Source organism: Phacochoerus africanus, chromosome 1, assembly GCF_016906955.1.
Source record: "Phacochoerus africanus isolate WHEZ1 chromosome 1, ROS_Pafr_v1, whole genome shotgun sequence".
In the NCBI taxonomy this organism is placed as follows: domain Eukaryota; kingdom Metazoa; phylum Chordata; class Mammalia; order Artiodactyla; family Suidae; genus Phacochoerus; species Phacochoerus africanus.
Window position 1 is genome coordinate 112,665,000 of NC_062544.1, and position 22,486 is coordinate 112,687,485.

Below are 22,486 nucleotides of genomic sequence, written 5' to 3' on the forward strand. Positions count from 1 at the left end.
TGTGAAGAAAAAGCAAAGTTTCTGGGCTATACCTTCACCCCATGTTCTTGTTTAATCTTTGTCCCCAGGGCTCATCCTGGAAGAGAGGCCATGCCCCCAAAAGCTGTCTGCCAAGCCAGTCACCAGTCCTTGGCTTATAAGTCAGAGGTATGTATCTGGCTCTGATCAGACTCACTGTTTTCACTAGGACAGGAAGCTGTCCAGCTTAGCCTGGGAGGGAGGGAGCACTGTCCTGGCTGCCACTCTCTGCTTTGCCCTAGCCTTGAGCTTGAGCTTCGTGGGCAGTGGGCGGATCATAGTCGTGTCAGTCTGAAGGAAGTGTCAAGGAAGAGGCTTAAAGAAGGGACTAGGGGAGTTCCCGTCGTGGCACAGCAGCAGCGAATCTGACTAGGAACCATGAGGTTGTGGGTTCGATCCCTGGCCTCCCTCAGTGGTTTAAGGATCTGGTGCTGCCATGAGCTGTGGTTTAGGTTGAAGACACAGCTGGTGTTGCTGTGGCTCTGGCGTAGGCTGGTAGCTATAGCTCCGATTTGACCCCTAGCCTGGGAGCCTCCATATGCCATGGGTGCGGCCCTAAAAAGACAAAAGACAGAAAAATAAAAAAATTTAAAAAATAAAATAAAGAAGAGATTAGGGAAGGTCACTGGTGGCTCAGTAGGTTAAGGATCCATTACTGCTGTGGCATGAATTCGATCCCTGGCCCAGTAACTTCCACATGCCACAAGTGTGGCCAAAAAAAAAAGTTAAAGGTGTTCCTGTTGTGGCTCAGTGGGTTAAAAATCCAACTAGTATCCATGAAGATAGATGCAGCTTTGATCCCTGGCCTTGCTCAGTGGGTTAAGGATCTAGTGTTGCTGCAAGCTGTAGCATAAGTTGCAGATGCAATTTGGATCTGGCGTTCCTGTAGCTGTGGTGTAGGCCGGTAGCTACAGCTCTGATTTGACCCCTAGCCTGCGAACTTCCATATCATAGGTATGGCTGTGAAAAACCAAAAAAAAAAAAAAAAGAAGAAGATTGGAATTCGGGGCAGGAAAAGCTCAGATTTGGGGGTGGACAGCCCTGCTACACTGATCAAGATCTGGCTCTGCACATCTGGGGCTGCAGCCACCGGCAAGCTGGGGGTACGGATGAGGGATAATGTTGGTGCCATAGGTCAGCTCAGCCTAATGCCACAGAACAAGGATACAGGCTGGATGAATTTCGTCCGGCCTCCAAGTCCATCAAAGCCTGTCCTTACCTAAAACAAAAGGAAGAGGTGAGTGAACCAGGCTAATGAGCTAAAGGGCTGGCCACCTGGTCCCACCCCTGAGAATGGTGGCACTTTCCACTAGTGGGAACCCACACTCACTGCATCTGTGCTGCGACAGGGCTCTGCCCTGGCCCTCTTGGGCTGTTTCTGGCCCAGGACAGCATTCCGGATGAAAACAGGGAAGGCACTGGCCAGCTCCTCATCAGGCTCTCCCAGACAGCGCTGGCCACCCAGCGAGAGCTGAGACTCCTGCAAGGGAGACCCCAGAGCCACATTTGATGAGCCAGAGGGAAGATCCCAGAGCCAGACTTGCCTGCAAAGGGGGATCCAGCAAAGAAGGGAGGTGGGAGGTGTGAAGGAATAGGATCAGGATATATGGTGCCTCACCAGGAGGCAGGAAGGACAGTGAGTAGGGTTCCCAGGGTGGCTCCAAAGTGCTTCAGACCTGGGCCAGGAATGAGCAGCCTCTGGCAAGACCCTGACCTTTCAGAAGTCCAGCTTCACCTCAGTCCTGGCAAGGGTTGGAGAGCGAGTGCCTGAGCTTCTTCCAGGAAACCTTACCTGCTTGGGGCCTTGAGGCATCTTCTTGGGAACATCCTGAACGGGAGAACTGTAAGATCAAGACATGAAGGCAAGAGGCAGGTGAGCAAGACGCAAGGAGCAAGTAAGCCAGGCTCAGCACATGCCCCTTAGGGAGCCACCATGACATGGTTGCTGGCATGGCTGTTTGCTGGGCTAGGTACCTCAGTAATCCCCACTGTAGGAACATGTCTATGAACAGCTGGAGAGCCACAGCCACCAGAGTGGTGGAAGCAGAGGAAGTTGGACCAAATTATAATCTTGTGGTTTCCACTCAGGGCCAAGCCAATTCCACTGGAATGCTCACCATTGGAGTGGTGGGCTCTCAGGTACCTCACCATGTACTGGGCTCTATGTGTGGCTGGAGAGCCCAAGTGACTCACCATCCATGGCTGAAGGAAAGCCAGCCATGCCCTGATAATGAACTCAGGCCTGGCCTCATCTGCCTAGAGTGGGGCCATCACCTCCACAAGACCCTCAGCAAGTTAGATAGCCCATAAAGTGCTCTCCGAACACAGGGTTAAGCCATCTCCCTAGATAATCTGTGCAGGCAGGGTCTGGGGCAGAACAGATCATGGCCCCCGGCCCTAGCCTCCCACTCCCAGCTCCAGAGCTGGACAAGGATGTTTCCATCCAACTCCTGGGTACTCTAATGGCTAAATGACTACCCTTTCCTCATATTTTCCCAGATGAGTGGGAGAATGGTTACCTTAGGCTGACCCTGTGGATTCACAAAGCCAAAAGGACAGGAACAGGATCAGGGCCTGCTGACACTGAGCCCCTCCACTCCTGCCCCCCATAACCTGTGGTGATGCCACATGATGACCATGGGAGGAATCTCCACTTCTGCAAATCTGGTTCTGGGGAGGCTGATCCAAGTTAGGGGTGTCCTGTGCTCGCATCACTTGCAGACACGGAAGATGGTAGAAATGTCTCTAAAAGGTCTGGCAGCCTGCAGTTCCTAGGCATCCACTTTCAACCTTTCTAGCTAAAGAGGCAACATGAGGAAGCCATGGTGTCAGGCAGGCACTGACAGGCCCCCTGACCGCAGCCCACATTTGTAGGTTTGTTTCTCACTGCTACCAAGCCTGGCCCTAAACAGCACCGCTGACTGCCCCTGAGGTTGGGGAGGGGTGGATAGCCCAGCTGGCTTTCCCTTTTGTCCTCTCCCTGGGCCTCCTCCACCTCCACTGCCTAACACCTCAATTTCTTTCTCTTCTGTTCTAAGTCTTTGACTAAGAAGAGACTTCTCAGCCTGACTCGCTTACCTGAGCAGTGTATACCCACCCATGGATGTTTGGGAATAGTTCCTGCCTCCATGATGAACTACACTTGGCCTGTCTGACCAAGGAGAGAGCCTCCTATTCCCAGTCCCACTGCACCCCTAGTGCAGGTCCCCCCATCCCACTGCAGCTCCTCACTGCTTCTCATGCCTACCCCTGTGGACTACTCATTAATAGTATGGCCCTGGGCTCCTTGGTCTGAGATGGTCCTGCCTCAAGTATAGCCTGAAGGGCACAAAATGAAAGAGGAAGTTCAGAGGCCCTAGCTTGGGACTCCAGTGTCAGCCATACAATGTACTGGGAGCATCTCCTCCCCAACAACATCAGCCCTACTGGGACCCCTGTGTTCTCGCCAATTGACATCCCAACATTTGCCTAAAGGGTAATCATGAAGACTAATGAGATAAGCAAGAGAAGGGCTTTGTACAGAGTGAGTACTCAGGAAAGCGAAGAAGAGGTGGTTGGAAGCAAAGCCATGGCCAAGCCCAAGGGACCCCTGCTGTCCTCTCAATCACACAGAACTATTAGGGCAGGACCTGCAGAGATCTCTTATCCATCTTCCTTCTGGGCTATGGAAGAGCAAGGTACTACCACTTACTGTGCTTTCTCTGGGAAGAGCCTTTTGGCACGGCCATGCTGGATGCTGGAGGGCTGGGAAGGAGGGGTGTCCACATTAAAGGTGGCATTGAGGTCAATGTCATCACCGAAGGCTGGCCGTTGAAGCTTTAGGTTGAGCATCTCCACAGGAGCTGGGCTTTAGGCAGAGACATCCTGGTTACTCAGGACCACAGTGGCAGCCCAGAAGGACAGCAGCTTCTCAAGCATCAGAAATGGCTCAGCTCCAGAAGTCTGGAGCCCACACCTAGTTTAAAACCATCCTGCAAGGAAGCCCTAATCTCTACAGAAAAAACTACTTAGCTTAGTCCTTCACACAGTGAAAATTTGGAAAACACGGAAGTAAACAGAAATGCACACAAAACCCAAATGTACAAATAAAAGACCTTTTGTTTACTTTTTCTTTTTTCTTTTTGTGTTTTTAGGGCTGCACCCACAGCATATGGAGGTTCCCAGGCTAGGGGTTGAATCGGAGCTGTAGCCACCAGCCTATGCCAGAGACACAGCAACTTGGGATCTGAGCCGCGTCTGCGACCTACACCACAGCTCAGGGCAACGCTGGATCCTTAACCCACTGAGCAAGGCCAGGGATCGAACCATGGATGCCAGTCAGATGTGTTTCCACTGAGCCATGATGGGAACTCCAAAAGGCCTTTTGTTTAAGTAGCCTCATTTCCCAGAATACTAGGCAAAGATCCAGTCAGGGGAGTTCCCGTTGTGGCACAGTGGTTAATGAATCCAATTAGGAACCATGAGGTTGCTGGTTCGGTCCCTGCCCTTGCTCAGTGGGTTAATGATCCAGCGTTGCCATGAGCTGTGGTGTAGGTCACAGACGTAGCTCGGATCTGGTGTTGCTGTGGCTCTGGCGTAGGCCAGTGGCTACAGCTCTGATTCGACTCCTAGCCTGGGAACCTCCACATGCCGTGGGAGCGGCCCAAAGAAATAGCAAAAAGACAAAAAAAAAAAAAAAAGATCCAGTCAGAGGGGTGACCACAGAGTGAAGTAGATGGACATCCATCCCTTCCAGTGCTATGTGTCATGACAAATGGCACGAAGTTAGAGATTATCAAAATGACTCCCCTAGGGGGCTGGCACTTTCATAGCTTAAATATGATATAGACATTAAGAGTGATTTTAGAGAGTAAACTTAATAATATGGGGAAAATGTTAATATGTTAATTTTTTTTTTTTGGTCTTTTTAGGGCCACACATGCAGCATATGTAAGTTCCCAGGCTAGGGGTCGAATCGGAGCTACACCTGCCAGCCTACGCCACAGCCACAGCCACGCCAGATCCAAGCTGCATCTGCAACCTATACCACAGCTCACAGAAACGCCAGATCTTTAACCCACTGAGCAAGGCCAGGAATCGAACACACATCCTCATGGATACTAGTCAGGTTTGCTAACCACTGAGCCATGATGGGAACCCCTACTTCACAAAAATTTTTAATTTTACACATCAAAAGATACAGTCAATAGAGTAAAAAGGCAATCTACAGAATGGGAGAAAATACTTGCAAATCATCTATCTGATAAGGGATTAAAATATAGAATACAGAGAACTTCTAAAATCCAACAATGAAAAAGAAAATAATCCAATCCAAAAATGGGCAAAGGACCTAAATAGTCATTTCTCCCAAGAAGATTTATAAATGGCCAATAAACACATGAAAAGATACCTAATATAGCTAATCATTAGGGAAATGCAAATCAAAACTGTAATGGGATACTACCTCGCACTCATTATGATGGCTATTATAAAAAAAAAACAGGAGTTCCCGTCGTGGCACAGTGGTTAACAAATCTGACTGGGAACCATGAGGTTGCGGGTTCGGTCCCTGCCCTTGCTCAGCGGGTTAATGATCCGGCGTTGCCATGAGCTGTGGTGTAGGTTGCAGACGTGGCTTGGATCCCGCGTTGCTGTGGCTCTGGCATAGGCCGGTGGCTACAGCTCCGATTCGACCCCTAGCCTGGGAACCTCCATATGCTGCAGGAGTGGCCCAAGAAATAGCAAAAAACAAACAAACAAAAAAACACAGAAAATAACAGCTGTTATCGAGGATGTGGTGAAATTGGAGCCATAGTGCACTGTTGGTAGGGATGTAAAGTAGTACAACCACCATGGGAAACAGAAAGGCAGTTTCCCAATTAAAACAGAATTATCAAACGACCTAGCCATTCCACTTCCAGGTATATATGTAAAAGAAGTGGAAGCAGGGGTAGCTCCCATTGCGGCTGGCACCTACAGCTCCAATTTGACCCCTAGCCTGGGAACCTCCATATGCTGTGGGTGCAGCCTAAAAAGACCCCCCCCCCAAAAAAAAGAAGTAGAAGCAGGATCTCAAAGAGATATTGGTGTTCATAGAGGCATTATTCACAATAGCCAAAAGGTGGAAGCAACTTAAGTGTCCATTGGCAAAAGAATGCATGAGCAAAACGTGGTATATAAATACAACAGAATATTATTCAGCCTTAAAAAGGAAATTATGCAATGTGCTACAACATGGATAAACCTCAAGGATATAACGCCAACCAGAATCAACCAGTCACAGAAATACTATATGACTCTACCTAAATGAGCTATTTGGAGTAGTCAAGATCATAGAGATAGAAAGTAGAATGATGATTGCCAGGGGCTGGGGGAAAGGGGAAAAAATTAGGAGCTATTATTTAATAACCATAGAGTTTTAAATTTCATAAGACAAAAATAATGGATGGTGGTGAGGGTTATACAACTTTATGAATGTATTTAATACCACTGGACTATACACCTTAAAATGTTGGTAAATTTTAGGTATATTTTACCACAATAAAATTGGGGTAAAAAAATAAAGAAAACTAGCCCATCCAGGGCTGGTGGGGTTCCCCACTTCCCAAGATCAGAGGAGAACTCTTGGGAGAGGCAGAGGAAGCCCCAAGAACACATTCTTTCTTTCCTTTCCTCAGGAGCCTTTCAGGGTCATCCACAGCCCTATTTCCACTACTCAGGGACAACTCTGGGGGTATTAGTTTCTAGTCAGGCGCCGCTGTTGTGTGCAAATCAAAGGAAAGGGAACTACCTTCACTGACTTGGGTAGAGGAGCAGTCTGGGAAGATGGGACTCTCTTCCTTTCCCTGGCTGGATCCCTGGATGTGCTACCCTTTCCTTGCCTGCAAGTGGAAGCAAAGGCTGCACAGACCCACTTCGAACCAACACCAATCATTGCTTTGCTTCTGATTCTGGGAACCACAGCATAAAGCAGCACCCAGGACCACTCATGCCAATCTTCTGTACTATTTGTTACTCTGCCACAATTTACTATCCCCAGCAAGTCCAAGCCCGCTGGAGAGATGCACTCAAGAGGCCGGCGGGGTCTGGCTTGGGGAGCCATTTTGCCCTCCAGGTGGCTCGCAGCAGGGCTTCCAGCTGCCATCCCCTTGGACCTTGCCCAGTGGTACTCATGGCACCTGCCCAGCCAGGGTTTTTCACTCGAACCTCCTGACCATCCACAACACTAAACTTAAGACTCAGGAGGTTCTGAGTGTCTTCCTCACTCCCCAACACCATCTGGTTCATATGAACACATTCCTTGCTCCCTCAGACAGCTCCTAGTAAATCCTTCTTTTATGAACTTGAACCTTGTTTTTCTTCCTGCCAATAGTCTTTCTTTCCTTCCCACCTTCTGTCTGTCTGAGGTGAAGAATCTGAGGCCCAGCAGCCACCCCCTCGTTGGTTGAGGGCCTGACTTGAGGTCCTCCTTAGGTGATACCACCACCTTTAGGAACTCACCCATCACCAACATACCAGGTTTCATGCCGGAGGCCTCAGGAATTGGGGCAAGATACTCAAATCCCTCCTCTCCAAAACTGAAATAAGGCCCTGGGCAGACCCATCACCTGTATGACACAGGAGTCAGTCAGTGTGTCCTACATGAACTCGTGGCACCTGGCAGACATAGGCAAAAGCCTCCCCAAATCCCTTCAGCTTGGAGGTCAAGGGCTCTTGAGGTCCATGAGAGAAGTCTTCCAAATACTGCTCTGTAGCTGGGCGTGACAGTTACCTCTTGAGGCCCACTAAAATGACAGGAGTGAAGGATAATCCTACTGCAACAAAGGGAATATGCAGCCATCATCAGTACCCATGGATTTCTACAAAAATCTGAGAGAGAGCATAGCCAGGGGATAGGTGACTTACACAATAGCTAGACCCCACCAGGAGAAGGCTATGAAAGCAAGGGAGGACTGGAGACATTAAACAGACACATTAAACAATTCTAAAAATGTAGATATTGATGGAGGGAGCAAGCTTCGCTCCACCCCTTCCTATACCTGCCATCTGCCTAGAAGAGCACTAGACAGTGAGTTTGCTACCTAGAGCTAAGAATGAGAAGACCCTTTCCTAAAGTCACCAGAAAACCATCCAAGGGATCTTAGGGTAGCCAGTACAGAACATGGCAGAAAATCTCTCTCCATTCTAAGTTTAGATAAGACTCAGCACACTCCCCTAAATACTGACCGTATAGGTTGGGTTCCCAGGCAGCCTTTCTGTTACTCCACTTCAGAGGGTCACAGGCAGGCAAGGGCCTCCTGGCATGGGAGGGAAGTCCGAAAGAAAGACCATGATGTACAAACACTGACCCTGACACGAAAAAAAAATTGCTAGACCATAAAATAAGGGATAGCGTATTTTGCCAGGATGCAACTCAGAGAGCAAGAAAGAATGCTTGCAAATTTATTTATTTATTTAGGCTGTACCCATGGCACATAGAAGTTCCCAGGCCAGGGATCAAACCTGTGCCACAGCAGCAATCCGAGCCACAGCAGTGATGCCATATCCTTAATCCACTGAGCCACCAGGGAACTCCAATGTATGCAAATTTAAAAGGTGATTGCTGTGAGTTCCCTGGTGGCTCAGAGGGTTAAGGATCCAGCGTTGTCACTGCTGTGGTGTGGGTTTGATCCCTAGCCTGGGAACTTCTACATGGCTCAGGCATAGCCCTCCTCCAAAATAATGCGATTGCGGATTCAGGCTTAAAAAAGGAAGTTGGAGTTCCCGTCGTGGCACAGTGGTTAACAAATCCGACTAGGAACTATGAGATTGCGGGTTCGATCCCTGCCCTTGCTCAGTGGGTTAAGGATCCAGCGTTGCCCTGAGCTGTGGTGTAGGTTGCAGACGCGGCTTGGATCCCGCATTGCTGTGGCTCTGGCATAGGCTGGTGGCTACAGCTCTGATTAGACCCCTAGCCTGGGAATCTCCATATGCCGCGGGAGTGGCCCTAGAAATGGCAAAAAGACAAAAATAAATAAATAAATAAATAAATAAAAAGGGAAAGAAGTTCTAACATATCTACGGCATGGATAAACCTTGAAGTTAGTAAGCTGAGTGAAAAAAACCAGTCGCAAAAGGACAAATATTATTTGATTCCACCTACATAAAGTTCCTAGAGTAGTCAAATTGATAGAGACATAAAGGAGAATGGAGATTGACAGCGGTGGGGACGGGCACAGAGTTAATGTTTAATGGGTAGGGAGTTTCAGGTGGGAGAGATGAAAAAGTTCTTTTTTTTTTTGTCTTTTCTAGGGCCACTCCCACGGCATGTGGATGTTCCCAGGCTAGGGGTCTAATCAGAGCTGTAGCCGCCAGCCTACGCCACAGCCACAGCAACGTGGGATCCAAGCCGCGTCTGTGACCTACACCACAGCTCACAGCAACACCGGATCCTTAACCCACTGAGGGAGGCCAGGGATTGAACCCACAACCTCACGGTTCCTAGTCGGATTCGTTAACCACTGAGCCATGACGAGAACTCTGAAAAAGTTCTTTAGATTGGAGTTCCTGTTGTGGCTCAGCAGGTTAAGAACCTGACTTATTGTCCATGAGGAGGCAGGTTCGATCCCTGGCCTCGCTCATGGGTTAAGGATCTGGCGTTGCAGCAAGCTGTGGCATAGGCTGCAGATGTGGCTCAGATGTGGTGTTCCCATGGCTGTAGCATAGGCCTGCAGCTTCGGCTCTGATTCTCCCTAGCCTGAGAACTTCCACATGCCACAGGTATGGCCATAAAAAGAAAAAAAAAGTTCTCTATATGAATGGTGGTGATTGCATAGCAATGAGAATGTGCTTAATGCCACAGAACTATACATTTAAAAATAGTTAAAACAGTGAACACCATATTATATATATTTTATCACAATAAGAAATATGAGAAGTTCCTGCTGTGGCACAATAGGATCAGCGGCATCTTGGGAGCACTGGGATGCAGGTTCAATCCCCAGCCTGGCACAGTGAGTTAGGGATCTGGCATTGCTGCAGCTGTGGCTTAGGTCACAGCTGTGGCTAGGATCTGGTCCCCGGCCCAGGAACTCCATATGTTACAGAGAGGCCAAAGAAGAAAATTGATAAAGTAAAAAATCATAAAAATTGAATTCCAACTAAAATTTAAGAAAATTTCTGACAATGTAGAGCACAAAAACAAAAACACAAGGACAAACCTAGGTCAGACTTTAGACCTACAGGTGGTCCACAAAAAGCCAGAGAAATCAGGGTGCAGCAGATTCTCAAAAGTATAACATAAGAAAGTTCCCGTTTAGGGCAGCTAATTTTGAATAAAGACCTGATCAGAGAGAAGAAAAAAAAGAAAAAAAGTTCCTAGAGTTGAAGGAAGACTCACATATTTACGTTAAAAAGATCTAACAAGAGCCCAGCAAGATGAAAGAAAAGACTCATTCAGACACATCATAGGAAATCTCAGAAGCCCAAAGGCAAAGGAAGCAGCCTAAAACTGTCCCAAGAGGAACAAGAGGTTCACCTCCAAAGAGCTGAGACTCACATGGGCATCAATTTCCCAGTGGTAATACTGGATTTTAGGCAACTGTAGAGCAGGTTTCTAAGAGAGACTAACCTTCATTTGGACCACACCCGGAAATCTAAGCTAAAAGCAGTGGTGAGGTATTCTGACACTCGGCCCAGTTGCCTTCCTTAGGAGTTATTTTAAGATGAATTTTAGCAAAGCAAGGAAGTAAATCAAAAGAGAGTAAGACAAAAGATACATGAAACAGTGGCTCTGACCCAGGAGAGAGTTGTGCAAGTCCTAGGGTAACTACCTTGCCATCTCACATCTCCTCTGGAACCTTGGGTGCTCCCTACAGTGCCGTCAACTTGGAAAACTGGAACTTTCTTGGTTATCCACTGTGGGGGGTGCCTGAGTGAACATGGCCTGTGTGCTTCATACACACAAGTGGTGGGAAGAATAACATGGATCTCTGTGAACCAACCTGTGTATATTTTCAAGGCATTTTAGGGAGCCATATTTTAGTTATAGAATGACACCAAATTATCAAGAAACTTCTAAAATCAGACTCCCAAATGACCTCCACAATGTTCTGAATGTCTCATGGGCTCTTCATCTGTAGTGGAGCAGAGGTCAAAGAGGGCACTCATCAAGCTGTGACCTGGTACCCCCTGGGCTGGAGTGCAAGTGAGTGAGGAGATGAAAATCAGAGGCATGTACGAGTCCCACCAGAGTGATCTTCCTCAAGTATTCCAACAGCTTCCATTGCTCTTAGGATAAAATCTCTGCTTCAGGCTGGCCTGTGAAGCCCTGCAGAAGTTTGGCCCACCTGCCTCTGGCTCTATTCCCCCAAGCATACCTAGATCAGCCCAACCTCAGGGTCATTGCCCTTGCTGTTCTCTTTGCCCAGACTGTTCTTCCTTTGGATCTGAATGTTGGTTGAATGTGCCTATATATTGCAATATACCAGGAAAGCCTAAGATAGTTAGACCCACACAGCAAACTGTCAGCTGCCATGGGAAGGGTAGAGGCAGTGTTTTTGAGTGGACCTGCTGTCTTGACATTGGAGCACAAGGAAGTTGAGGGCAAAGCTGCTACTGAGGATTTCACGACTATTTTCAAGAACTTAGGGTCCTAAGAGAGGACCCCGAATTTAGAACAGAATCCGCCTAGTTAAAAGAAGGACTAATACAAAAAGCACAGACCTGCTACTTGAACTTTTTTTTTTTTTTTTTTTTTTAAGCTGCACCTGTAGCATGCGGAAGTTCCTGGGCCAGGGATGGAACCGGTCCACAGCAATAACCCTAGCTGCTGCAGTGACAATGCCAGATCCTTAATCCGCTGTAGCACAAGGAAACTCCCTGCTACCATAATTTTTATGCCCAGAAAAATACTGGAGGAAAAGGAAATGAAGTCATCCTACATGTAGCTTGATGGGAAGTCCAGCCCAGCTTTGTACAGATGTAGGCTTGGTACATGTTGTATTCTCCTGGCTTGAAATGGGAGACCAGAGAAGTCTTCCCTGTACCAAGCTGGGCTGCAGGCCCTGGCATGAGGCTTACTTAGATGAAATGGTCTCACCCCCTCCTGAGAGCTACAGACCACACCCATGATGTGGTGTGTGGCTAGTGGGCTTAGGGCTTGGCCGTCTAACCCTTTAGCTTGTCTACCCCACTGGAACACAAGCTCCAAGAGGACAGAGAGGCCCTAGTATGCAGCAGGCACTTGATAAAGACCTGTTATAGGAGTCTAGGCCTCAGAGAAGCCTGGAGTGGCAAAGAAAGTAAGCAAAAGCAGAAACGCAAAGTCCCTTGGCACCAAGAGGCAGCCTGTGTGCTTCCCTCACTGCAGATGCCAAACTCAGAGAACAAGTGCATGGAAACACCAAGGTCCACGGAATGCAAAGTGGAGGGAGCACCATAGGGAGCTTGCAGATAGCAGCATTGAGTGATAGCCTAGAAAAAGGATTTTTGCTTCCTGCTTGGAGGCAGCTGGGCTCTAAATGTTTGTCCACATGAAAGGGTCATTCCCTGGAGTTCCTATTGTGTTTCAGCGGTAACAAACTCGACTAATATCCATGAGGACATAGGTTTGATCCCTGACCGCATGGGTGGGATTAAGGATCTGGCAATGCCATAAGCTGTGGTGTAGGTCGCAGATGTGGCTCGGATCTGGTGTGGCTGCAGCTGCGGCTGTGGCTGTGGTGTAGGTCGGCAGATGTAGCTCCAATTCGACTCCTAACCTGAGAACTTTCATATGCCATGAATTTGGGCCTCAAAAGCAAAAAGAAAAAAAAAAGAAGAAGAAACAGTCACTTCCTGAGGGTGGGTACTCTACCTGATAGAGCGCTCATGTTACCTGGGGCTTCTAAGGCAGCTGGGCCAATGGGTTCTGAGGATAGAGTAGGGAGGAGGGACCAGATACAGAGCTGAGTTTTTCAAAATCAGCCACAGGCTGGACCTCAGGATCATGTGTCCATCACACCCCCATAGCCCTTTCTCTGTCCAACCTAAACTGGGGTGGGCAGGCAGCTCTGGCTCCATAAAGAGAGTGGCAAAACTGAGATAAGAAATGAAAGAGAAAGATGGAGGAATTAAAGGTATAACAATGAGAGGAAACTGGCTTGTATGCATTCATTCCCCCCTGCAGAGGCTGACCAGGTACTATGGTGTGGAGAAAGGAGTGTGTACATAGATGGTGCTGAGGGATTCAGATTAGGAGGTGGCTCCCGGTCTACTCACACCCAGGTGTGTACATGTTGGGGGGACCGGACTCCAGCCAGACTCGAGCATCTCTGTGGCCCTGGCACCTGACAGCATTTGAATAAAAAGCACTATATGCACAGAGGACAGTGAGCTTATTTCTGCTGAGGAGACTAGGGAATGCTCTGCAGGGCAGCTGACCCTTCGGTGTGAAGAGCAGAAGTACAGAAAGGTAGAGGAGCAAGAAGGCAAGGTGTGTTCTATTGCAGTTGACAGTGTAATCTGGCTGAAGCCTGAAGATCCACTGTGGCCCAGTGCGGCCAGCTCCATGAGTGCCTTAAGCACAGCACAAAGGTTCCTGAGAGATGTTTGGCAAAGGAGTGGCATGATGCCCAGGGGCTGGTATACTGGGCAGACAGGAGGAGTGGGGAGATGGGTCACGAGCCTCACAAGGAGGTGGTAGCAAGGGAAAGGGTCAGGAAGGCACCACAGAAGTTAGATAGGAAGGTTCTAGCAACTGACTGGATGTGGGGAAGAGGGAGCACAATGATTTCCTAACATTGAAAAGTGGCTCAAATAGGAGTTCCCATAGCGGCTCAGCGAGTTAAGGACCAATGTAGTCTGTGAGGATGCAGGTTTTATACCTGGCTTCACTCAGTGGGTTAAGAATTCTTCAGCATTGCTGCAAGCTGTGGCACAGGTTGAAGATGCAGCCCCGATCCAGTGTTGCGGTGGCCATGGCATAGGCCTATAGCTGCAGCTCCAATTCGACCCCTAGCAGGGGAAATTTCATCTGCCACAGGTGTGGTGGTAAAGTGATAAAAAAAAGTGGCTCAAATAAAAGAGGCTTGGTCACTGGGTGTGTGTTTTCTGTCTGGATCATCAGTGGGGCAGCTAGACAGGAGATAGGCCTGAGGACGCTCCCAGCCTTTCAGCTGCTGTGAAACACTCAAGAGGAAGAATGGGTGGCCACACTGGCAGGGACATCCATCCCTCTGCCTCTTGGCTCCCTCTGCTGGCAGCTTTAATGTACACATTCCTGGGACCAGAAGAGTTATTTTTGTCCTTTTTTTAAGGATGGACCCAGGCATATGGAGGTTACTAGGCTAGAGGTCCAATAGGAGCTGTAGCCGCAGGCCTACGCCAGGGCCACAGCAATGTGGGATCTGGGCCACGCCTGCGACCTACACCACAGCTCACAACAAAGCCATATCCTTAACCCACTGAGCAAGGTCAGGGATCGAACCCATGTCTTCATGGATGCTAGTTGGGTTCGTTAACCACTGAGCCACAAAGGGAACTCCCAGAAGAGTTATTTTTGTGGATGCTTTCCTAATTCAGAATCTGGGACAAACAGATGCATTAGGTGAGCCATTCCATAAACAGGATGCTCAACACTACTAATTATTAAAGAAATACAAATGAAAACTACAATGAGTTCACAAACAATAAATGCTGGAGGTGGTGTGGAGAAAAGAGAGCTCTTTTTTTTTTTTTTTTTTGTCTTTTTAGCTATTTCTTGGGCCACTCCCGCGGCATATGGAGGTTCCCAGGCTAGGGGTCGAATCTGAGCTGTAGCCACCGGCCTACGCCAGAGCCACAGCAACTCGGGATCCGAGCCGCGTCTGCAACCTACACCACAGCTCACGGCAATGCCGGATCCTTAACCCACTGAGCAAGGGCAGGGATCGAACCCGCAACCTCATGGTTCCTAGTCGGATTCATTAACCACTGCACCACGACGGGAACTCCAAGAGAGCTCTTCTATACCATTGGTGGGATTGTAAATTGGTGCAACTACTATGGAGAACAGTATAGAAGATTCCTTGAAAAACTAAACATAGAACTATCATATGATCCAGCAATCCCACTCCTGAGCATATATCTAGAGAAAAATCACAATTAGAAAAGATACATGCACCACAATGCTCACTGCAGCACTATTTACAATAGCAAAGACATAGAAGCAACCTAAATGTCCATCGACAGAGGAATGGATAAAGAAGATGTAGTACATATATACAATAAAATATTACTCAGCCACAAAAAAGAACAAAATAATGCCATTTGCAGCAACATATATGGACCTAGAAACTACCCTACTAAGTAAAGTAAGTCAGAGAAAGACAAATATCATATGATATCACTAGCATGTGGAATCTAATAAAAAAAATGATACAAAAGAATTTATTTACAAAACAGAAACAGACTCAAAAATTTCAAAACCAGCAGTTCCCATTGTGGCTTAGCGAAACAAATCTGACTAAGAACCATGAGGTTGCCAGTTCAATCCCTGGCCTTGCTCAGTGGGTTTAGGATCCAGCATTGCCGTGAGCTATGGTGTAGGTTGCAGATGTAGCCCGGATCCTGCTGTGCTGTGGCTGTGGTGTAGGCCGGAGGCTACAGCGCTGCTTCGACCCCTAGCCTGGGAACCTCTATATGCCGAAAATGTGGCCCTGAAAAAAAAAAATAATAATTTCAAAACCAGGAGTTCCTGCTTGGCAGTAATGAACCTGAGTAGTATCTATGAGGACGAAGATTCGATCCCTGGCCTTGCTTAGTGGGTTAAGGATCTAGCATTGCCGTGAGCTGTGATAAAGTTCGCAGATGCAGCTCAGATCTGATGTTGCTGTAGCTGTGGTAATGGCCAGCAGCTGAAGCTCCGATTTGACCCCTAGCCTGGGAACTTCCATATGCTGAGGGTGCAGCCCTAAAAGACCAAAAAAAAAACAAAAAACAAAACAAACAGACAAAAAAAATTCAAAATCAAACTTATGGTCACCAAAGGGGAAACAGTGGGAGGAAGGGATAAATTAGGAGGCTGGGATTAATGCATACACATTACTACATATAACATAAATAAATAACAAAATCTGCTGTATAGCACAGGGAAATCTACTCAACACTATGTAATAACCAATATGGGAAAAGAATCTGAAAGGAATGGATATATGCATATACATAGCTGATTCACTTTGTTATGCACCTGAAACTAACACAATGCTATAAGTCAACTATATTCCATTAAAATTAAAAACAAACAAAACACAGGATGCTCTAAGTCTGTGCTTCTGCCCTTTCTCATCCCGAGGTCCCTTCTGGCCTCCCCTGGCCTCTCCTTATCAGAGCCCAAAATGCGCTTCAAAGCTGCTTTCAAGCTAAATCTTGTCTGTCTCCCAGGGCAGGAGGTCCACAGCCTTCAGGCCCATATGGTCCACCCACCCCCACAAAGCCAGGAGGAGGGAGGATACTTACTAGGGAGTTCCTCCAGCCTGTGGCCCCTGCCCCACCCAGAGAGTTAACAAACCTTTCTAAAACCAGGCGATTGACAGTCTCACTGTCCACTGGTGGCAGGTTCAGGGTTTCCTGCAGCATCATCAGTTTTTTTTTCAGGCTCTTGGGGAAGGAAACAGAGGAATGTGAAAGAGAGGCTGAGGCATCAAGCCCAGAGCAACTGCCAGAGACATGAGCAACATTCATGAAGGGCAAGCCCACGGGGGACAGAATAAGGCCCCAAACCAAATATCAGATTTAGGAGGCCTGAACCATCTAACCTAGGAACCTCTAGTAACTCAAGGATGTAGGTACAAGACAGATTGTGAGGAAGACCAGGCTCTGATAAGTAGGCTCAGGCTCCAGACCAAGGGCCAAGGTACATATCCTGACCCACTCTGACCCAGGAGGATGCAGGGAGCCAAGAGGCACCTCCAATGACTGGTTCAAGGTTTGCAGGAAGATTTGGCCCAGTCCTATTCTTGGAGGGCACATAAGCCACCCCTCATTCCCATCTGGCCAGAGATGTCCCTCACCAAGATTTCTTTGTCAGCGCTCTGTAAGTCCTTCTGGGCTGACTTCAGCTCCAATTTCGCCTGGTCCAGTTCAGAGTAGACTGTCTGCAACTACAAGAAAATGTAAGGAGGGGAGTTCCTGCTGTGGCTCAGCGGTAACGAACCCGACTAGTATCCATGAGGTTGCAGGTTCGATCCCTGGCCTTGCTCAGTGGTCTAAGGATCCCACGTTACCATGGCTGTGGCATAAGCCAGCAGCTGTAACTCTAATTCGACCCCTAGCCTGGGAACTTCCATATGCCAAGGGTGTGGCCCTAAAAAGAAAAAAAAAAAAAAAGAGAGAGAGAGAGAGAGAAAAGAAACTGTAAAGGAGGAAGTTCCCTTATGGTGCAGTGGGTTAAGAATCTGGTGTTGCTGTAGCTGTGGCTCAGGTTTGATCCCTGGCGCAGGACCTCCCACATGCTGTGTGTGTAGCCAAAAATAAACAAACAAATAAATAAATAGGGTAAGGAGTAAAGGACGAACCAAGGGGAGGCCATGTGCCCTGAAGAGTCTAGGGACACAGAGGGAGAGGCCCCTAGACCTACAGGGCTGGGCCTTAGTCCGGTAATGTCCATCTGGAGTGCCCAGGAGCAAGGGCTGCTTCCTACACACATGCCCATGGATGCGCCACGCCCAGAAATAAAAGTAGCTGTGCTGGAGTTCCCATCGTGGTGCAGCGGTTAACGAATCTGACTAGGAACCATGAAGTTGCAGGTTCTATCCCTGGCCGTGCTCAATGGGTTAAGGATCCAGTGTTGCCGTGAGCTGTGGTATAGGCCACAGACATGGCTTGGATCCGGTGTTGCTGTGGCTCTGGCATAGGCCGGGGGCTACAGCTCCGATTAGACCCCTAGCCTGGGAACCTCCATATGCCGCGGGAGCGGCCCTTGAAAAGGCAAAAAGACCAAAAAAAACCCAAAAAACAAAAAACAAAAAACCCAAAAAAGTAGCTGTGCTGACTGAATAAGTTTCAAGAAGCTTCCTACTCTGGGCCTAGAATAAAAACTGGACATTGGAAAAAAAAAAAAAGGAGTTCCCATCGTGGCGCAGTGGTTAACGAATCCGACTAGGAGCCATGAGGTTGCGGGTTCGGTCTCTGCCCTTGCTCAGTGGGTTGACGATCCGGCGTTGCCGTGAGCTGTGGTGTAGGTTGCAGATGCAGCTTGGATCCCATGTTGCTGTGGCTCTGGCGTAGGGTGAGAAGCTACAGCTCCGTTTAGACCCCTAGCCTGGGAACCTCCATATGCCGCGGGAGCAGCCCTAGAAAAGACAAAAAAAACAAAACAAAACAAAAAAAAACTAAAACTGGACATTGAAGCTGTCACATTTGGGACTTATGCACTACGGCCAGCTGAGAGGTACCCAGGGACTGAGAAGAGTAGAGGGGAACATAAGTGTGCAAGTGTTGGTGGATACCTGCCTGATCTGCCACCCTAAGTGGGCAAGCCACAGAGCCAGAGTCAATGCTCAGGAAAGACCAAAAATCAGTCTCTGTGAATCATCCAACAAGCCCTTGGAGCTAGCTGCACCATCAGGCCCCATGGCCTTGCTTAGGAGACACAAATGAGCATGACAAAAGGACAGCCACCTCTCCCCTCACCCTCTGCTCCCCACTAAGTTACCTTGCTCCTGGAAGAAAACAAGTCCTTCTTCAGTTTGTCAGTTAGTTCCCCTGAGGCCTTCCGTGCCTCTTTTAGATTCTCGTACTCTCTATTAAAGGGCCATAGAAAGAGATGTCAGCAGATGTCAGCGTCGGATGCCTGCTGGTCAGACTAAGCCATAGCACCAACCAACCAAAGCCCAGCCCAACCCCTCAGCCTTCTCATTCCTACTCTTGACACCTGAGCCCAATGGGGACCAGGTGGTGTTGCGGAAGTCCTGCACCTAATGCAAGGAGAGATGGTGAGTCTCTGTTCTCTGCCCGCCTTCAGGCACTAGTGATTTGAGAGGGTGTGCAGGAAGCCCTAGCCCCATAAGAGACCCCCTACACCGCCTGGCCTCCACACCAGGCCTCTGGGATCCTCCATGACTGTCAGCCAAGTGGCCCCTTTTCCCAAACCTCACACCACTGGTAGGGGCACCTGAGCTGTTTCTGATGCAAGCCAGGCAGGGTGAGTAATAGTGCTGATGGAAAACAGGTTCTAGATATTGAGATGGGGCTTATAGCTCAGACAGCTGTGCAAGCTTCTTTAGAAATAACACTAACAGGAGTTCCTGCTGTGGCTCAGTGGGTTACGAACCTGACTAGAATCCATGAGGATAAGGGCTCAATTCCTGGCCTTACCGTGAGCTGTGGTATAGGTCACAGATGCAGACTGGATCTGGTGTTGCTGTGGCTGTGGTGTAGGCCTGCAGCTGCAGCTCCAATTCGACCATTAGCCTGGGAACTTCCATATGCCACAGGTTCGTCCCTAGAAAGCAAAATAATAATAATAATAATAACAACAACAACACTTAAAATTCACACTCAATTCTCTTAATCATCCTGTGAGGCAAGTTATTATTATCTCCATTCAGGAAGCTGAGGATCAGAGAGGTTAAGAAACTGGTTCCTGGCCACACGGTAAGAGGTGGGTGAGGGTTCAAACTGAGGCAGCATGGCTCCAAAGCCTGCCCCTTAATTCCACCTGCTCTGCTTCATAGCAGATGGGCAACAGACAGAGGCATGGCTTGGGTGCCATGGCTTAGCTCCTGGGCTTGGACAGAGGAGCCAGAGTACATACTTCTTGAGGGACACGCAGTACACAGCCAGCTGCTCCACTGCTGATTGTCCCACACCCATTTCTCGGATCATTTCCTCCACCTCAGGCCGCTGGCTCTGGAGTAGGAGCTCAATCCTGAAAAACAACCAGCCCACGGCATTTAAAGTCTGGAGGCTGATGGGTAGATACCCGGTGCAGCTCTGCCTTCCTTTGCTGCAGTTGCTATGGTGACAGCTTGGGCTGCTAGGATGCTTTAGCAGGCAGGGATGCTTAAAGAAAGGCCCTACAGCAGAGCTAAGCACAGCTGCAGGGATGCTGCTGGGGAAGAAGAGGTGCTGACAGAGAGCCTCAAGGTCAGGGATCCCTAGAGAGAGATTCTTGGAACAAAAGCCCTGTCAGGTCGACAGGCCACAGGCAACGGGGATAGGGAGGAGTATGGCAAGAGCCCCGGTGGGAAGCAGAGGAGCCCATAGGGGCTGAGCAAGGAGGCTGGGCCCCCCTCGACCTGTGGAAAGTTGAGCAACAGAGGTGAGCCAACCATGTTGTAGTTCTGAGAGCTGAGCCCCGGGGGCCGTAGGTGCAAGGGCATAGGACGGCCCTAGCCCTAAGCTCACCGCTCCATAGTCTTCATCTTGCTCCGGAGTCGGCGGGCTTCCTCCCGTGCTTGTTTGGTCTCATCCTGCTGCTGCTCCAAGTACTTCATCTGCTTCTGGAGAGTAAATGCACCCCTATACATCTGTGACTTGAAGGCTCCCAGGGACCAAGGCTAAAGTGATGGGAGAACACTACCTTTGAAAATGCTGACAAGCTTGTGCTCCAACCCCCAGGAGGTAAGACTCCTGGGTCTCACTCTAGCTTGTGCTTTTTCTGCTAAGAGGGCCTACGCCAGCTGTTTCCTCACCTCCTTGCTTGTTTCCTCTTGAGATAGGCACAACTCATTCCCAGCATCTACAGGCCTGTTTGGGCTGCCAGGGTCCTAGGGCCTGGGCCTTATAGTTCATGCTGTGCAGGAAGCTGAAGAAGCCTGGAGCACAAATCCAGGCTATGCTATCCACCATCTAGACCCATGGACAGTTGCCAGCATAGGAAAGCTGAGCTGGAGGCAGCTGCCTAGGCTGCCCTCAGCACCTGGCCACTCCAGCTCTGACCTGGGAATGCCAGCGGACTCATGCTCGGCAGCCAGGTGCTGGTTTGCTCCTTCCCTCTCACAGGCCAGGCCACGTGATTTAGCCCAGCCACCAAGCAGAAACAATGAATACCCTGTGGTCCTGCCTGTTCACAAGGATGTCTCCCTTTCCCTTTCAAATGGCATCCAGCAAGGACTGCTCCTTCCTACAAGGCCAGAATATCAAGTGTGGATTCAGATCAATCACCTCATGTTCCTTGGAGAGCAAGAGGCTCACCAACCTAGGCTGATACAAAATTCATCTGGGTCTACAGCCGCTTGCTCTGCAGGCTTTGATCTGCCTGGTCAGCTTTGCACAGCCAACTTCAAAGGCCCCCTGCTCCTCCCAAGGTTGCTGTTTGATCTGGCTCCAGAGAGCAGCCCAGCCAAGGACTAGAGCGCTAATGGCAGGTTCTGTGGGCTGGCTTCATCAGTGGAGTACAAACCACTTTTGGAAACACGGCCCAGACTCACTGAGGTCTTGCTGAGCAGCCCCTCCACAAAGCAGTGGGTGGGCCTCACCTCTCCAAACTACCTAGTACAAAATCCATAAGCACAGGCAGTATGACCCTTCTCATACAGACTGGATGGGTACAGTATGGGAGCCCTGGGGAAGATGGGATTTGCCTCCATTTTACAACTGTACAAACCGCTGCGTTGACCAAGGCAGAGCCAAAAGATAAGCCCAGAATGGTATGTCCAGGACTAGGACTGTCTCGCCCCACCAGCTGGTGCCTACAAGACCTGGGGACCCACCTTGAGGGTGGAGCACAGCATTTCGGCCTTGTCTAAGGCCTTCTGCAGGGATTCCACAGTGGCGTTGCGCTCTTCCAGCGTGTCCCGCAAAGTGTCAATGATGATCTGGCTGTCTCGTTTTTCCTTCTCTAGAGTAGAGGTGGAGGATGGAGAAGACCACCCATCCACCCATCTATATGAGAACCTGGGCCCTTGGGCTACAGCTCCGCACCCCAGAGCAGGTAAGGAACAAGTCTCAGGCCAGAAAGGTGGGTGGCCCACTTGTCTATTTGGCAGGCACCAAACCAGGGAAGCCCAACCAGAGTCTCTTCATTCCCAGGATGAGACCCTCTTTCTGCAGCTTGGAACTACCTGAGTAATTATTTCACTGCTCCTTACTTCCACGGGTCTAATTAATTCAACAAATACTCTGTCCTATCATGTCGCCCCCTCCAGGCCTGGGTCCTAGGCAAGAAGCTTCAAAGAGAAGAGGCTCACCTGCTCTAGGTGGACGGCTTCGGTCACTTTCCTTTCTGGCCGATCACAAGAGCTGATAAGACTCTTGGACATAGAAAGCAGGGAGAGCCCCAGGCTCTGCCAGTGGTTGGAGGCTTTCCTCCCAGGGTCTCTCCCCCCAGCACTATAGTCAGGGGCTTCCCAGGGCCCCTTGGAAACTCACCTTTCTGGGAAAGCAGGGCTCTGGTATTATCCAGTTCATTCTGCAAGGTAATACCCACAATAAGCCACAGAAGGTATCACAACAAGTCTTGCGGGGAGCCCCCAGAGGGGACAGTGAGGCCTGTGGGTCCACGGAAGCATGACCCTGCTGCACCTCAATGCCAAGCTAAGTTAACAAT

At 49.1% G+C, this 22,486-nt stretch overlaps 1 protein-coding gene and 2 long non-coding RNA genes across 6 annotated transcripts in view; 2 read left to right on the forward strand and 1 right to left on the reverse strand.

Annotated features, from left to right (window-relative positions):
• LOC125124519 (uncharacterized) overlaps positions 1-22,486 on the forward strand; it is a 44,991-nt gene that overhangs the window by 4,979 nt on the left and 17,526 nt on the right. For all 3 annotated transcript variants that reach the window (XR_007134301.1, XR_007134303.1, XR_007134302.1), the window contains exons 2-3: positions 69-147; positions 21,783-21,871. This is a non-coding gene — a long non-coding RNA (uncharacterized LOC125124519). The remainder of the gene's footprint in view (positions 1-68; positions 148-21,782; positions 21,872-22,486) is intronic.
• The window catches only part of TRAIP (TRAF interacting protein), a 35,141-nt gene that overhangs the window by 2,112 nt on the left and 10,543 nt on the right, over positions 1-22,486 (reverse strand). The window contains exons 4-15 of one of the 2 annotated variants that reach the window (XM_047774606.1): positions 22,309-22,348; positions 21,651-21,778; positions 20,344-20,438; positions 19,751-19,864; positions 18,650-18,737; positions 17,007-17,096; positions 16,505-16,593; positions 3,710-3,865; positions 1,811-1,859; positions 1,349-1,498; positions 1,187-1,237; positions 176-309 (exon numbers count right to left, since the gene is read on the reverse strand). In XM_047774606.1, coding sequence (XP_047630562.1) covers positions 184-309; positions 1,187-1,237; positions 1,349-1,498; positions 1,811-1,859; positions 3,710-3,865; positions 16,505-16,593; positions 17,007-17,096; positions 18,650-18,737; positions 19,751-19,864; positions 20,344-20,438; positions 21,651-21,778; positions 22,309-22,348 — 1,176 coding nt within the window. In that variant the 3' untranslated portion in view covers positions 176-183. Of the gene's footprint in view, positions 1-18; positions 310-1,186; positions 1,238-1,348; positions 1,499-1,810; positions 1,860-3,709; positions 3,866-16,504; positions 16,594-17,006; positions 17,097-18,649; positions 18,738-19,750; positions 19,865-20,343; positions 20,439-21,650; positions 21,779-22,308; positions 22,349-22,486 lie in introns of those variants that run through there. The other variant, XM_047774602.1, reaches the window with a different exon arrangement.
• Positions 1,482-4,122, forward strand: LOC125124533 (uncharacterized). The gene is made up of 2 exons (XR_007134304.1): positions 1,482-1,891; positions 3,057-4,122. It is a non-coding gene; the product is annotated as an uncharacterized LOC125124533 (long non-coding RNA).